General features: G+C 40.3%; 1 protein-coding gene across 1 annotated transcript in view; it reads left to right on the top strand.

The window, feature by feature from the left end:
• diaph3 (diaphanous-related formin 3) overlaps positions 1-18,213 on the top strand; it is a 433,509-nt gene that overhangs the window by 256,893 nt on the left and 158,403 nt on the right. The window contains exons 22-23 of the mRNA XM_036586844.1: positions 2,770-3,009; positions 9,424-9,553. Coding sequence (XP_036442737.1) covers positions 2,770-3,009; positions 9,424-9,553 — 370 coding nt within the window. The remainder of the gene's footprint in view (positions 1-2,769; positions 3,010-9,423; positions 9,554-18,213) is intronic.

Genomic DNA, 18,213 nt, shown 5'->3' with positions numbered 1-18,213 from the left:
TATGGTTGCGAGAGCTTTGAATTGGAGTCTGTTTCATCGCAGATTAGATGCCGTGTGACACGCGCAGAGGATGCTTGTAACAAGTTGGCAGAGTGTTTACACACATAAATTAGACATTTATCTCTGCCCCATTTTCTTCCATTTCTACCCTCTGTTTTCGTCTGGGTTCGATTCTTCCTGCAGCATTCGTGTCGCTTATTTGTGGCAGGAAGAAGCGGCCCTTTGTGCTAATGCCCTCTCATTTATTTGTGTTTATGTGTGTGTGCGCGTGAGCGTAAAGGTACGTCTTGGGGGGTAGAATTTTTTGTTAGTCATAATTGGGCTAAGCAGCTTGACAGGGCCGATTCGTTTTGCTCAGAACTAGACTTGCTCTGAGCCACTGTCGTTCTCATTCGAATGCGCGAGGGCGATGGGGTCCGGTGAAGATTTGCATTGCCGGGAACGTTCCTCTTTCCCACCAAGAGCAGAAATTGGGATTGCTGCCCTTAAATTACACTTCACAGATGATTTATTATTGTTGTGTACTCGCTGTCTATGTACATTGTGTTTACTTGCTGTCTGTTTGGATGCTTGTATCAGTTCGGTGGCAGCTTTAATGTTTAGCATCCACTGAGAAGACAATAATATCTGATTATGGGGAATGGCTCCAGACATATTAATCATTTGTCCTTATTGAGTTACTTATCTACATGCTGGATGCACTATTGCCAATCTGTTTTCATTGTGACGAATTAGGCCCCGATCCCTCGCCGTCCATCACACGCATGCACACGCTCACACTTGCATGCCACGTAAGATAAAGTAAGCCGTAGGGCTCCCAACAAACCAATAATACATCATCTGCTCTTCGAACGGCTGTCACCAGTCTGTATCTCTCCCCCCCCCCACACACTTCATATAATTGTGCCCTCAGAGAGCTCTTCCTCTCGCCCTCACCGTGTCCACAGGGCGTTCCGTCAGCATAGCTGCCGCTCCGGAGCCCCCTGCGTTTAGAACGCAATATTTCCCAATTTGCGGTAATTGCGTAACGGCCGTAATTCGACGCCGCCTCTCGCCCGTTTCCCCCCACGGATGCTCACACACCAATTAACTCCGGCAGACGCAGCCCCGATCGCAGCATTGCCAACATCCATTACCATTGCCTAGCAACACAAAAAACCATGGCCTTCCCTTACGTAAATAGCTTTTTAAAATGCCAAAGCCAAAAGCAGCATGCACATCACAACTAAAAGTAATTTCGGAGGGAGTTGGTGGGGAGAAGAGAAAAGCTGTAAAGTGGAGGCTCTAGAAAAAGTTGAATGTTGAAGTTAGATTTGGTGTGTTTCCTTTTTTTGGCGTGTTTTGGGTTTAGGCCTTAGTGTGGCATAAGGCATTGTGCTTCAGTCCGCTCTTCTCTCATCAAACAAAGCTAGGAATAGTCACACTGTCATGTGTGCATAGATTATATAGAGTATCTCTGTTTATTTCTGTACAATTTAGTCAGATTCATAACTGACGTTGATCAGGCTTGTTTTGTGTTTGTCTCTGGAAAAAAACTAATTTAAAATAGTATTGCCATTTCACCACTTGGCCTCTTCAGAGGGTCCCTATTTTATCATCTTTTGACATCTTTCCCCTGTCAATGATCAGAACTAGGTATCTGGGTGCATCCTATCAGAGCAGTGGTTTCCAACCCTGCACATATTGGTGTTTTCCCTGTTCCCTATACAACTGATCCAATCTAATCAGTTAATTAGCGTGCCCTTCCTGGGTTAAACTGAGTGTTTTAAAGATATGCAGGGCAGAGGGTACTCCAGGACCAGGGTTGGGAACCTTTGTGTCAGAGTAAAGTAGGCTGGGAGGGGTAGTGGCTTATGTTATACAACACCTGTGCACAAATGACTCAGCTTTTCACAAACCAATTATAAATTCTAGAGGTTGAAATTTTTGAGGTTTATTTTGTTATAGGGCGTTTGTTAGAAGTTCAGTTTAGAAGTCTTTGTTTATTTGAGCCACACTTATCTAGTACATAATTAGAACTCTGTAGATTGATTTGTAACATTTTAATGCAAAAAAAATCAAACATCTAATTGATTCTGGACCTCGTTATATAAGACAAATTTAGGGACTCCTTATTTTTGCTGTATAGTAAAGTGTTTTGATTCACGACACACCAATATCTTCCTATGTTCATTCTTAAATTTGTTCTTGATAAAGATCCTAGGAAAAAGTCTACATTAGATACATGTTCTTAAACCTCAGAACTGTTTGCACCTTTGTACTCTTGAGCGTGTGTAGATTCTGTTCTTACCTAGGAACAAATCCTAAATAAGAAAACATTGGTAAATGTCAGAATCTTTGTAAAGACTAAATGAGTTTTAAGAAGTGATTTCAGAATACATCGAAAAATCACATTTGTATATTGTAATTTAAAACTGTATCGCCGATGTGTCCTCTGGTCTCTCATTTATCATCTTTCATGGAAACCTGTCAACAATCAAAACTAGGCATCTGGGTCCATCTTATTAGAGCAGGCAGGGGGAGGGTCTTATGTTATGTGTATAACATAAACCCAAATGACAGAGCTTTTTATAAATCAGTTGTCAGTTGTAGGGATTGTGATTTACAGAATTTATTTTGCAGGCATAATTTTAGCTCTGTAGAATAATTTGTGATCATTTGCAAAACTTTACCATAGAATTGACAATTAACTGTTGTGTCTCTAGTGCACATGCATGACTGTACAAACGTTAACCTCTCTCTCTATCTGTCTCTCTCTCCCCTCTGCAGATGAGTGATGTAAAGCGGCTGAGGCCCAGGCTGAACTCCATCCTCTTTAAGCTGCAGTTTGAGGAGCAGGTGAGTCACCTGCGGCCAGACATCCTAGCGGTGAATGCAGCTTGTGACGAGGTGAGGAAGAGCAAAGCCTTCAGCAAGCTGCTTGAGCTGGTGCTGTTGATGGGCAACTTCATGAATGCCGGCTCGCGCAACGCCCAGTCCTTCGGCTTTGACCTCAGCTCCCTCTGCAAGGTGGGTATCTTTTGTGTTTCTTCCCCCTCCCTCACAATCAATCATGGCCCCAGAAGGCTATGACTCATTATCATGGCATTCTCTCCAGCTTCAAGTTTCTTGCAGACGTTCTTCTACAGACAAGTGTCTTCCGACTTACACAAAACAAAACATCAATACGGAACAATGCAGTGCTTTTTTGTGTGCTGCTGCAGCTATTTGTTCCATGCATGAAATATGAGTTTTTATCCTTTATCTGTTGGTCTGGCATAGTCATATACAGCTCGGCTCGGGCTGCTTCTGCAGACAGTGCACACAAACACACGTACGCCCCTGGGTCATTAGAAGTGCCTTGTATCAAATGAAAGCATCGTATTGTCTCTCTTCTCTCTTTTCATGGAAAGATGTGGGTAAGATTATGGTTCTTTTTGAAGCATAGGGAAGGATGGGCCTCCCCTGCCCCCTCGACCCCTATCGGCCTCCACATCTAATGTGCCTCTGGTGGCCTGATTCTGTTTTCTTTGCTGAGATATCATTTTAATTTAACACTATCAGGCATGAGAGACCGCCATGTCTTGTGGTGTCCATTGAAGCCACAGAGGCCCAAAACTACTTTATGGCTTTTTCATCCACTCCAGAAGAAACATCAAAAAAATTACATAATTCTGACTTGTTTTTGTGAGTGTGTGGGTGTGTTTGCTCTTCTGCTTACCTATGTAACGACGTTTAGAGATTTTCTCCCTTCCAGTCATCAAAATTTGTATAATTGTATAGGTGGGTGAAGAGTGGGGGTGAGTAACTGAAAACTAATACTAATCTGATTGAAGCAGTCTGATTGTTTCTTTTGTGCATTACGTAACTTGTATTTCTTTGCACGTATTTCATTGAGTAGGAGGCTGCCTTGCATCTTTCAGTGACCCACCTATCCTTTTTTTTTTACCCTTTCAAGCTTTGAGGCATATTTTTTATTTTCTTCATGTTAGCTACTGTCAGAGGTGCAGAACATGATTATTTTACCCTGTAAAAAGCTACAGAATGCAGGTGTGAGAGTTTTGGGGGAGAATAGGTGTGTAGGGAAAATGAAAGAGAAAAATAGAAACAAAAAGGAGAATTTAATTACCACTCCAAATGAGCGGGTTTATCTAGGCAACCATGGCAACCCGCTGCTCATTCTGCAGTTTCTCTCCCTCCCATCTCTCTTTCTCTTTCTCTCTCTCTTTCTCTTGCCTACTCTTCCCTTTTGGGCTATGTCTCAGCTCTTCTGAAAATGGTCATTACCGCATTACAGCGGAGTAGCCAGGCCGGTCTCCTCTCAGGCTGATAATGAAATGCCTCTCTGTCTAATAAGTCTCCTATAGCACCTGACAAAGGAGCTCCACACTGACAAACACGTTCACATTTTGGACTTTATTAGAGGAAGAGGCGGATGGGCTGCTAGAAGAACATCTGCTTTTTAGTAGTTGTAGTGTTAGAACCTGATGATTTTGAACTGCACAGGACAAAGTAGTGGTACTTTCCGTATATTTTGCAACTGTATCACGATATCAGATATCAAGTTAACAATCCTTTCTAAATGGAGTACTGTACAGGTGGAGTGCAAGTGTTTTTTTAATTTCAAGTAAAAATCAACATTATTGCCATTATTTTTCATCGAAGGCATTTGTTAAGTGAGGAATGGAATATAGTCCCCAATACAATAAATACAGGTGATAAACTTTACATTTACTCTACATTAAAACAGTGGTCACAGGTCCTGCTTCTGGAGGTCTACCTTCCTCTGAAATTCAGCTGCAGCCCAGATCTGGCTTACCTGATCTATTTAGGTGGAGTAGTGATCTGGATCAGAACTGTTGAATCAAAGTTGGATGTAAAGTCTTGAGGAAAGTAGATCTTCAGTAGCTGGGTTGGTGACCACTGCACTGAACTATGCAACCTTGATTACAGGACAGTAGAGAGAAGTACAACTCTTCTCTTAGTCCTCAGCAGTAACGGTTATTTGTATTATGGGTGCACACTGAATAATAATAGTATTAATAGTCTTTAGCAGCAGGTAACAATGTCAAAAGTGTGGGCAGTGTGTACAGAATAAAGTGTCCTGTGTGTATAAAGTGAACTGTAAAGTGAACAGGTGCAGAGTGCAAGAGACGAAAGTGAAGAGTTCAGCTGAGGTAGTAATGCGGTCAGAATGTGTGAAGAACCACAAAGCAGATCTGCTTGGCAGTCTGTGAGAAGAATCTGCTCGAGTCAGGAGGACTTGACCTGGATGCTCCTGTCTTCCAGATGGGAACGGTGAGAGCAATCTGTGTGCAGTGTGAGATGGATCCTTCCTGAGATTGGCCGGGCCTACCTGCCTTCCGTTTGTCAAATATTAATCGAATAATATTGTGGAAAATTGAATATTATATTAGACTGAATTGCCCATCACTTAATATTGTATTCCAATCAAGGTTTTCAAGGGGCTTAAACACTACTTTCGACCACAGAACACGCTAGCTGTGTCGGACTTGCATGACCAAAAAAGTTTTCTTCTGCTCAGATTAGAGCTGTAAAACATTTAGTGAAAAACAGACTCTGCTACTGAGAGTCTGGTGGTCAACATGACCTTTTGACAAAAAGGGGCCATTTCACAGAGAGCCAAACTACTAACACTTGAAGTTGTTTTTTACATGCCATGTTGGCAGATGGGACTCATTAAAAAAGTTCATGGTTTTCTAAAAAAAGTAAAGGTAACGTTCTGCAGACATTGCACAAACACACGTACGCCCCAGGGTCATTAGAAGTGCCTTGTATCAAACGAAAGCGTTGTATTGTCTCTCTTCTCTCTTTTCATTGAAAGATGTGCATAGGATGATGGTTCTTTTTGAAGCAGAGGGAAGGATGGGCCGCCCCTGCCCCCTCGACACCTATCGGCTTTCACATCTAATGTGCCTCTGGTGGCCTGATTCTGTTTTCTTTGCTGAGATATCATTTTAATTTAACACTATCATGCTTGAGAGACCGCCATGTCTCCTGGTGTCCATCAAAGCCACAGAGGCCCAAAACTATTTTTTTTTTAATCCACTCTAGTTGAATGACATTCTTGTTTTTAAATATTTGAATTTTTAGCTTTATCGAATTAGGTTAAAATATTTTTCAGCTCTGTATATGCTTATTCTTTTTGAACTCTGTTCTTATTGAACTCTTGTTCTCTTTTGCTTCTACTAAAATTACACTAAAGCAAATGCTAACAGGATAGGTTTTCAAACAGGAAACGTGCCATTTATTTAGTTTTCAGAATTTTTCAACTCTTCCTTCAAAATAATTTGAAACATCCAGTAAGTTATACACATTGCAGATAAGTTTACAGATAGGTTTTTATCTATTTACCGCTGAACTGAAAATAAGTATCATTGTGTGACACCAATACCAGTATACCACTGGGCAATGTAATGCCTGGTATTATTTCAGAGAGACTGAAACAAGAAAGTTCTGACTGTAGATGTATTCCAACTCCACATCGTGCCTGCTTTTCAGATGCCATGCTATCCATGTCGAGGTGAGAAACTGTTGGCTGTTTATCTGCATTCATCTACCTTCTCGCTTCTCTGTGCATCTCAAATGATGGAGGGATTTGTTTCCGTCGACAAACGAGTACAGAAAGATGGGAGAGATCGAGACAGATGTTCTGCTGCTGATGGGCGGAGAGCAACAAAGAATGTGTGCCATTCCCCGCCTTTCAAGTTGCTCGCCTGAGGGCCTGTCCTGATGTTCTCTTTCAATGCCTGTGTTGATCTTTTGGTTAGTTAGTTTGTTTGTTTTTGTTGTGGGAAGTTTAACCTGTCACACGTGTACAGAGTTCGTCTTCTGGGTCGTGTTCGGCGCCTGTTTAGTCTTCAAAGGAGTCATCTGAGCTTTTCCGCCACGTTCCTTTGTGACTTCTTCTGTGATCTTGCCTCTGAAGGAAATATTTAGTTCTCATTGACACATTTTCTTTGAGATGTTTATGTTTGTTGCTCTTACTCAAAGCCTTTTGTTGTCAGTGGCTCACAAGGTCAAGACCAATTGCACAGAAATCGTGGTGCACTGGAAAAGGGAAGAGAGGCCATGCAAGGCCTTCGTCAGCTGAGAAACGTGACCTCCATGAACACTGTTGGAGTGGCCTTTTTGTGTTGTTTAGATGAGGAAATGCTGTTGTAATGATTGGATTGGATAGGTTTTGTTTTTTGCACTCTCACTGTTTGTGAAAAGAACATACTTTTTGTTTGTTTGTTTGTTTGTTTCTTTTTCCCCTAAAGTTAACACATGGCCTACACCCGGCCTCTCCCACTGGGCGCTGTGTTAGAGCAACAGAGCCTAATTTAGTGTTGTCCCACAGTTCTGCTTCCAAATTTCCTCACTGACAGAAAACATGAGCACTGGGTGTTTGTGCAACTACAAAAGCCACCATCAGAGCACACCCACTCTAAAAGAAAGCAATCTAGAAAGGAAAGAAAGAGAAATTTAATTTTCATTTGTTCTCTGTGCCTTCTCTCTTTTTTTTTCCTCCCCTCTCTTTCTCCTTCCCTCCCTCCCTTCTCCCTGATCTCTTTTGCCGATGGTTTTGCCGATACGAGGAATCTCACCAGGTGATCAGTGTGTCAGAATCAGAAGAGCACACAACCCCGCTGAGCTTAATAACGTTTGAGCTATCGCTCCTAATCAAATGCTCTTTGCATTCTGTTTTTCCCCCCTCGTCTCTCCGGGGCACCTCGGCCTTTACAAAGGCCCGTATCCGTATTGCTGAATGGTAATCATAATTGACAATGAAAACATCTTGCTTTTCCAATCTGGCCGCAATTTCAGAGCGTGCTATCAAATTAACTTGTCAGGCACAAAAGGAGGCTGCTGCCGATGGCTTCTTTCAAGATGCTGTTTTCCTTGCAAGCTCGCTCTCTCTGTCTCTCCCCCTTTTCTCTCTTTCTCTCTCTCTCCCCATAAATATTTACTCTCTTTTGAGTACAGAGAAGCGAATCAGGGGAGGGAGTGATTAACAGTGGAATAGTAGTTCCAGCTGAGTCATTTGTCCTTCAGTATCTTTCTAGTTGTTATTAACACAGTGTTTTGACCAGTGCTTGTGTAACTCCATATTGTTGCTGTCGGAACAAAACCTTGCATCTCCAAAACGGTAGATTTCTAGGAGCAGGGAAAATGTACTTAACTTTGAATATACGTTAGTGGAACAAGAATTTTTTTCCAGGTATTTTTGGACCATTTCTATTGGGTCGTTCATCATGAAATTCAAAAGGCTCACTTTTTCATCAGTGCTTCAGTGATACACTGAATTTTGGATTCACATGTCATCACTAATTGCTAGCATTTTATTTAACACTAGCTTACATAGTATAGTTTGAAATAAAAAACTAGTTGACCAGAAGGTCATTTAAGATTTTATTCTATATTTCAAGTTTTTCTGGGGAAAAGGAAGAAGTCTGGACATATCTTGCCAAAGATGAGGACTTGAGTCAGCGACATGGACTCAAATTATATGCTGACTGACTCATGACTTGACTTGGACTCACCCTTGGCTGACTCGTTACTCGATTTGGACTTAAGACTTGTGAAATTTCAACCAGAGAAACGTAACAAAACTAATAAATGAGTATCATAAACATTAATGCAGTAAATAAAGGAAGCCTTTCATTTCCACACTTACATGTGTGACTTTGATTGTCAGTTTTGCTACAGTCCTGCGCAGTTATTTCGACAATGATATCTGGGCTTGCAGCAGCATCAGGTTCAGTACAGTTTAAAAAAATCGAGCCTTTATAGAATAACCTTGTTTTTAAAGAAAAAAGGCTAACGTTATTTGAATGGCAAGTGTTCTAGCTAACTGAATTTGTCAGCTAATATAGCTGAAATTTTAGTAAGTTAGAGATCACATTCCTTTAAAACTTAATGAATCTTTTACTGGACTAGCTATTACGGTACGTAGCAGCATACTTAGTATGTAAACCACATACTAACCAGCCATTTTAAGTTACTTTGCCTCTTTCCTTTAAACATATTATTGAACAGTGGTTCCAAACTTTTGAATAGTAATGTACTTGTCTAAATACTGATAAATACCAAAATCATCAAATACTGCCATCTTTCTGATGATGCTACAGTTATACTTAATATCAACACTATACACAGCAGTGGCTTCATGCTTAAGTATGTGCCTTTCCTGAAGGAAGTCAGCAGTGAGACAGTATTCACAGAACAGTTTTTGAGACGAAGGCAATTTCAAAAGTGGCTTCTAGCCCATGGGATAAGATGCTTCCTCTTCAAGTCTCGATTGAGCTGCGTTTGAGCTTGTGTGTTCCAAATTTTAAGCAAATCATGTGCATTTCAGAAGTTTTCAACAAAGTCTGATAAAGTTTTGGAGCATTTGGCTAATTTTTTAAAAATCTGCTTGTCCTTTTATTTCCTTTTTAGCTGAAGGACACCAAGTCAGCTGATCAGAAGTCCACTCTGCTGCACTTTCTCGCTGAGGTGTGTGAGGAGAAATATCCTGATGTTCTTAGATTTGCGGACGACCTGCAACATGTGGACAGAGCCAGTCGAGGTATGCACTCAAATAAACACCACCTCAGCACGAAATTTAAGAATAGTAACAGCTCAGCATTAATGAGGGCATTTAAATGGGTATTTGAACTATTTTTGCTCTGTCAATACCTGCTTTTTTGAACGAGTAAAATTCAATGTCCCAAAAACAACTAAAATATAATTATATATTTTATGTTGTTGAAAACCGGTAACATGGAAGGTTTATCACTTGAAATTAGCACGTGCTCATGTATTGTCTTTGTGTTTCCATGAGTGTCTGAAGACATATCTGGCAGCACCTAATAAGCTGTTTGCTTTAATACATGTAACAGTGAACAGAGATGACAAATATATCAGGAAAGAGCTAAACTTCTTGGAAGTGAAGATTTTGAATTTCAGCTGCAGCTTCATCTAATTGGTTTACAAATGCCAGTTCCCATTTTTACCCTCTAACAATTGTTTATCATTACAATGAAGAAGAAAATACAGAAATAAGCACACATGCTTGAGATTACTTTACATTAGTTAGCATTTCTCCAGGAAGCATGTGAGACTTAGCAATATACATATACTTTTAACCTTTTGAAACTTTTAATTGCTTAACAGTCCTCGTTAATAGTGATAATAATAGTAATTTGCCTACTGAGAAATTAACCAGTATGATGTGGTAGTTAAGAGTAGTGACTTAAATGTTAATGCAAATAAAATGCAAAATAAAGCATGCTCAGTCCATTCATAGTTACATGTTGCTATGTACAGCATTATAAAATGTTACCGATAAATTAAAATAAGAGAGAGTTTATTTATTTTTTTGTATTTTAAGCTATACATGCCTTATTCAGACAGCTGATTAATTGAACAAATAGTAAGATGAGTTTGGATACCCGTGTGTTGGCATAACCATGCCTACTCCTAATCACAATCTGTTCCACTTTAGAATTACGCTGGAGTGAGTCTGAAATAATGGCTTAGAATAACACCGCTCTTAAGACACATGGTGTGTGACTTGCTTACAGGGTAAGATCATAGGCCCCCGTGCTGTGTGAAAACATGTGTGGTTTGTTTGTTAGTGTCTGTCACCATCTGCTCTCACTGAACACTCGTAAAGTGTGGACACATGCTCTTATTTTTAAGCATGTTAACTTGCCAGCTTAGTGTCTTTTGGAACCTTGTTGGTTTATGTGTTTTTTTTTATTTTTTTATTTTTTTATTTTTTTTTACTTCTGTCTGTTCACATTATATTTTGTGTAGCATAACAATGTAATGCCCTAAAGTATCCAGACACCTCTTCTAATTAGCGAATTCAACTAATGTAATGTGTACATATTGCCGCCACAGGTGTTCAGTTGCGCAGCTTGCATGATCTCCATAGAACAGCATTGCTAATAGAATGGGATGCTCTGGAGCAGCCATTCATGAGCCTGAGATCACCATGCCCAATGCCAGGCATTGTCCAGAGAGGTGTAATGGCTTCCGGAATTTTGACGTAGTGCAGCACAAAAAGTTTGTATTTATGTTACGAGATCACATCTGGTTCTGTGAGTCTACGTCAGGAGCAGCCTCTCAGTCAAAATTCCTAGCTCTTTTTTTTTTCCTGTCTGCTCTGAAAACGCACTCGGTGCTGGTGGCACCTGCCAACACGCCCCCACAATGGTATTGTCTATCAGTGATGGCTAAGGTATGATTGCACGGTGGTATATTGCACATGATCTCACAAGCCTAGGTTCTTGGTCCTTCTCTTCAAACCCTGCATGAGGGTTTGTGATATTTTTCCCCATCAGTGTCTAGTAAAGCACCTCCATTCAGCAAAGGAAATGGATTCTACTCCAGATTAGCCTTTCTCCAGGAGTGCCACACACAGTCAGCCTTACCTTCCTGATTCCTTGCTGATTGGTGTATGTGCTGTGTTCATTACCTAATGCCGTGCTGTGAGCGCACACTATGCTGTGTTGGCTGCAGATATTGCATGCAGTGAGGCTGAAATATTCTTGGTGTGAGTGTAAGAGTGTCGCAGCTGTAGGAGACACAATGTAGCTCTCCCAACTCTCCACATCCAAAACTCTGATATGTCGTTTGTTGACCGGAAAGCCAATGACCAGCACAGCTGTTTCTTGCTGTGTATAGATGCAGTGTTGCTTTGGATGTAGATAGGACTGAATTTAGTGTAGCAGTGTGGATCTGCTCGGCGCTGGTGGTGTGTATGATCATATGAAGTGACTAATGAACTATTCTTTCTGGTTAGATTTTTTTTTTTTTTTTTACGCCTCTCCATTTATTCTCTCTCCACCTCACTTGTTTAGTCCAGTCTACTGCCCAGTTAAATTCAGGATTTAATTATAAAGCGCATTTTACAATGGCCGTTGTCACAAACCAGCTTCACAGAAAATCTTGGTCCAAGCCCCAAATACACAAACCAAGGGTGACAGTGACAAAGAAAACTCCTGTTCTCCCCTGGTCGACGCCGGATAGCAAAACAGTAATACAGCACGAGCAACATGAATCAAAAATAGAATATATGACACTGAATACACATATTAAATATGGAATAAAGTAAAGAAATGAGCGAGTCATTGAACAGAAGTATTTAGATTAACCAGTGTATAAACAATGACTACTGTTAGAAGCCTATGGGAGTAACCTATGATGAAATCCAGTACTATAGCCATCCCCTGCATGTCTGTTCATTGTGGCCAGTATTTATTCAGTATACACTGTGCTGTATACCATTCTATATCAGATATGAAACAAATAAAGGCTGAGTCAAAGGCTTTGCTTTCTCGCGCTGAAGAGCATTTATTGATCATGCATTCATTCCACTGGTCTTCTGAAAAACCACAGATAAAACTGTCTGACAGACACACTTTCAGAAATGTTTGTCTTCATGAAAGTCGGATTTTCTGATTACAATAGCATGCACTTGGAAAACCCTGACATGTAGTGTTCCTACCTGCTATTAGTACCAAATGCAAGACTCACAACAGAATGGATGTTAGTAATCATATTTCTAGAAGGGGTGGACAATATGAACTATATCATATGAATTATATCATTATTTTCCACTATTTGTATGATAATGATACAGTCATGATTAACACTAAGTGCTGTAATCATTGTTATTTTTGTTTTGTTGTTGTTTGATTGATGGGGCCAAATCTAATCTAGACACATTTACTGAATTTCTGTGATCTAATTAATACTGAAATTTCATATGGATTGCTGTATTCCTGGAATTTCATCCCCTGAAAAATGTTTCAAGTTGATTCGAGTTGATTTAGTTTTTGTTGTTGGATAATAGTGATCCACACGTTTATATAAAAGTTGTATTTAAAAAAAAATGTAATAAATGTATGATTACTATGAGGTTAAGGAAACATCATTTAGTTTTGAGAGGGGAAAAAAAGTAATTTTTATTTCTTTTGAAGTCAAATCCCCAAATCTTGCACAGTGTAGCTTTAAAGCTTTTGATTGTATATTTAAAGTGTTTTTTATTTATTTATTTTTTTTATTTATTTTTTTTTTTTGTTCTTTGGTTTCATATATTGTATACATATATATAAGTCATGATATATATTGTGCATCTTGAAAATGTCTTCACGTATTGTGAAGTTATTTTCTCTACATCACCCTCCTCAATAATGTCAACTGATCATGACCCTGAAAAAAAAAAAACTATTTCAGTATGTATATATACTGTGCTTTTCTGTGTTTTATCATCATGCCTCTGTTGTGGTACGTATTGTTTTGTGAAGTTGCTATCCATACCTAGCCCTACTGGACACTTCCCTGCTGGAGCTTCTTCACAGCTGCGCTGTGTCGCTCCCAGTCCTGCTTGGAGAGACTGATTACATTGAATTCATCATCATTTCATGTTCTAAAACATGCTGTTTATTGACTAGAACGCCAGCAGCTCTCTTTCTCTCTCTATCTCTCTCTCCTTCTCTCTCTCCCTCTCTCTTTCCCTCTCTTTCTCTCTCCCTCTCTCTCTCTCTCTCTCTCTCTCTCTTGCTCTCGCTCTCGCTCTCTCTCTCTCTGTCATTTGTTCTTCTTTTTTTTCCCGACTCATCTCTTGTGTTCCTGTATTCTTGAGCTTTTTTTTTTTTCTTTATCAAGAAATCGCTCTTCTTCTCTTCTCTCAGCTATTATGTTACTACATATTCATTCATATTCCACTTCTAATGATTTTAAACTCTCTCCCATCACAGGAGAAATAGGCTCTCTTTTCAGCAGCACTGCGCTTTGCTAGTAAAATGCTACTTTAACAGTCATACCAGAGTGAGATTGTGATTAGTCTCTCATTATGAACTGTCTTTGAGTGGGAGGGAGTGTTGGTTTACTAATCCAAACGTGTTGCTGTGAAATATGTCACAGTAATAAGTATATACAATGGTGCAGCACTTGCAGTATTTGCCTTTGCTGTACTGTTATTGCTGTGTGTTGTCAGCAATATGACCATTCACTAATCTGACTGTGTATTTCAAAAATCCAGCAATTTTGTTCAAAATAATTCAGGCCAGTGTGTCACATTGATTCCACAACGCATTTTGAGTATATTACAAAGCACATCGCAATTGCAGTTTTTAGCAATTAGAGCTGTCAAGTGATTTTCTCTACATTACATCTTATTTTGAGGTGAATTGGACCTTTTTACTTTATTACTACAGCTGTTTGTTGATGTGAGACAAAGGGACAGGTCACTGGTTGAAATATGAATGGGAAAGCTCATAACACTCAACATGGTGTCTGTGTACAAGAAAAGTCCTGCCCTTTAAGAAAATGAGCCTAGCAGCAAGCTGTTTAAGCCACAAGTGGAAAAAGATGCCCCTTGTTGTGGAGATGTTTGTGTTATTTTAGCTATACACTACAAATAATTTATGCTTTTTTTGTCAAATTTTATCAGTGATTTCAGATACGTATTTGAAATTCTAGTGTGGATTTTCAGTTTTATAGGTCTCTCCTCATTCAAAGAGACAGGAGCCTGAACTTGTATGACTGGAAATGATTGCCCAAAAATGTTGCCAAGATGCGTGTAGAGAAAACAGGCATGACAATAGCTGGAAATATTTGAACGAGAGGGCTACCATCGTGCATTAGCAGCTTGACTTCAGGCTGGAACCACATGGTTTGAAAGGTCAAACTTGGAAAAAGCATTTACAACATTAAAAAAAATTGTTGGCATTATTCATTTATCATGTTAACACATTAATAACACATTATCATTGACACCACTAGTAACAGTGTTACAGCAGCGGCAGTATTCCGTTCTTATTGTGAAGCCCTACTATACAAAGAAATGGCTTTATTCAAAGCAATGACACTTTCCTGAAGCAAATCAGCAGTGAGCAAAAATTCACAGAATACTTACACTTGCGGACGTGTCTTCTGGCCGATGGGAGATCCTTCCTCTCTAATTTTCAGCACTATACTTTGCAAGCCGAGCGCCACTTTTGGTCATTTGTGTTGATTCCCTCATTATGAACTGCCTATGAATAGATGAGAATGTTGCATTAGTAATTCAAGCTGACAAACAGTTTGACTGTGTGTGAATGTGTACATATGGAGAGTTGGCAGACGTGGGGGTGCTGGATTGACGAGATTGCTGCGTGAGGTCACATCGCTCCCGGCAACCCCAGGAGCGGATGGGCGACACAACGACCGAAATGTCTCACTGTCTTACCACATTACAACATGCTTCGAGAGAGAGAGAAAGAGAGGGAGAGAGGGAGAGAGAACGTAAGCTAAAGGACTTGTGCAAGTAATCAACAGATGTATTGATTATTGTCTGTGGAAACCAGTCAAAATACTTTCCTCTTTCTTTCTGCCCACTGTAAGCGTCAGTATTGGCTGACTGTGAACTCAGTCTGTGTGGAATTGCATGCTGAGTGGAGTAGAAAGGCCATGTTGATTAGTAGCACGGTGCCTCCTTTTTAATTAGGGCCCAGCTCATTTAGTGCAGTCTCTGGGTGCAATATTTAATGGTAATTAATCATGGCTGTGCCCCTTGCCACATTAATACACAGAGCATAAGGTATGGAGGGACCCATTGAGCCCTTGGGAATTGTACGATTTGCTGGGCTCATGCATAGAAAGATGCTGTTTTCACTTTGTGTGCCATGCAAGTTCCTTAATTCACTGTGATTTAGTATTGTGAAATTAGGAAGGAATTCAGACGGTGACAAACTAACATCTAGGTACACATCATGTGACCCGGTGGCTTTTGGAAAGGGACACAAATGCTGTCCCTACAGTCTTTTAAGAACAATTTCTGGTTCCCTAAAGAACCATGTGTGAAATAGTTTTGTATGTTTACTGAGAACCTTTTAAAGGTTTAAATAACCTTCACTGAATGTTAGGTTTCTATACTGATTTAAGATTTCTGGAACTTTTGTGTTGTTTAGAGGTTCTTTAGGTTTTTTCAACCTCACATGTCATTTACAAAAATGGTTCTCAAAAGAACTGTCTATTGAAAAGGCATTTTAGGGAACTGAAAGCAGATCTATGGCAGTGCTCACGAACCCTCCACCTGGAGATCTACTTTCTTTCTTTATGTTTAGTTCCAGCCTGTATCTAACATGACCCCCACCTTACCTAACACAAATGCAACTAATCCAGACCTTGTGAAGAAGTTATTCAGCTGGAGCAGGTGTAGTAGATTGTGCTTGAAACTACACTCGGCAGGAAAGTAGATCTTCAGGACCAGGGTTGGTGACGACTGTTCTGTGGCATAGAAAATAGAGCAAAGAACTCTATACCTGTTCATGAATAATTTGCACTGGTCTGACACCTTAAAGGATTACAGTGTCTGTCAAGATTGTTTTCCAAATCAGATTTTAAGCCAACAAAAGAAGACTGATGCCTTTTGCTTCCGTCTGCTGAAGATTTCGAATTCTGCGTGCTGGCATCTGTTTAACTCACTTTAGATTTGAATTACAAAAATAAGAAATTCTTTTGCTGATTCTTCTTTGGCTTCCTTTTCAGATTCTTCTTCTTTGGCTTTTTTTTTAAGGCCCCAGTATGTTTGCAGAAACTAGGTTCGCCTGGCTCAATATGACATAATTGCGGAGACAACAGTCAACTGCAGATGTAGTGAAGAGGCTTTGCTCGCTGTGGCGCACACATGGCACCTGGGCGAACTCCATGGATGAACACACTAATTGACAAAGCCTGTAATTGGTTGGTGCAAAAGAGGCGTGGCATTATCTAGAGATGCTTCAGCCAAAATGAAACCGCAGGCTGTGTTCGAAATAGCAGATTGTGTGTATTGCATAGTGCACTGGTATATACTGTATACTTCAGCTACTGTTCGTCAGTAGTATACAGTATAGTGTCAAGTATGTTTCGAAAGGGGAGAGACTAGACTGCCAACATCAGGGACAATCAAACTCATCTCATGCCTCACGCTGTTTTCCTTAACCCCCTAATCACTGCTTAGCAACTGTTGCAAGTTGTTTGTCATATTTTGCCATCATTTATGCATTCACATAAGGATGAATCCAGAGCTGTTAAATTGTTTGGAGCCAGCCAGGCTGTTGCATCAGTGGTTATGTTGTCCAGAAATGACAATGTTCGTCTTCGTCTTCTTCTTCTTCTTCTTCTTCATCTACTTCATTATCTACCTTCTTTATCTTCTTACTATTACTATTATTGCTGTTATTGGATGGTTGGTTTGTTGGTTGGTTGGTTGGTTGGTTATTTATTTAATCATTTATTCATTCTTTCATTCATGCATGGAAATGGTCCTTAAAGCGGTCAGAGCTCTTGCAATCAGTACCACCCCGGTGCTTGCAATAAGGTCAGTGCAGGCTGGTTTTAGCGAGATCAAGAGTAGCAGAAACAGTGCGGCCTCTCACTTTCTCTCTCCCCTCATTCATCTGCCTCCCAAACTTTCTAACATAATCCCCACCTCTCCCCCTGCCTCTTTCTTTCTCTCTAATGTAATGGCCTATCTGTGTTCTCTCCCACTTCCACGTTTCATTAATAGCTCCCGCTCTAGCGTCTCTCATCAAATCGGGATGGCATTATGGGTAACACATCCCCAGCGCTCCGAAAGAAACTCGCACGCGAGGTCTGATTGTGTTACTCTATTACAGTTATTTCCATCCATTATTCTGTCTGTTGCTCTCCTCCACCGCTGTCTTTCTCTGTGAGATGGCAGGGCTTAGACAGGGTAGGGGTGGGATTGTGTGAGCGAGGTAGGGATGTTTTCATTAATTACTTATTGCTGAATAATAGTGTTGTGCTTTCAGCTCTCACAAAGGTATGATTTGGTCGGCAGTAATTGTCTTATAACTTTATTTAGGGATTTAGTGTTTGTGCGAGTGTGCGTGGATCTGACTGGCAGTTCTCAGCCCATGCTGTGAGTGTTTTGCCAAGGCTGTCTCGTGCTTTTGTTGAGGCCCAGTCGGCATCTAGTAGGTGTACACAAACAATTATATTGTGCTTTTTTTTCCCTCCCTCTGAAAACACATTACACCTACTACACTCAGGTTTTCACATGCATGCACTGGCATAAACATCCTAAATGATAGCCCACTCAGAAGCAAGAACGCAGTCCCAAGACACGCTCCAAGGCCAATCTGGTCAGTAAGCATACATACACAAAACATCCCATCAAATGCAGTTTGCATCGACGAGCACAATTCAGTTCAATTTCCATATCATTGATAACAGCAGCTGGGTTTT

The sequence above is a fragment of the Colossoma macropomum genome, unplaced genomic scaffold (assembly GCF_904425465.1).
Source record: "Colossoma macropomum unplaced genomic scaffold, Colossoma_macropomum, whole genome shotgun sequence".
Lineage (NCBI taxonomy): Eukaryota > Metazoa > Chordata > Actinopteri > Characiformes > Serrasalmidae > Colossoma > Colossoma macropomum.
The sequence above is the reverse complement of the archived record's forward strand: the minus strand, read 5'-3'. Positions and strand labels throughout refer to the sequence as shown.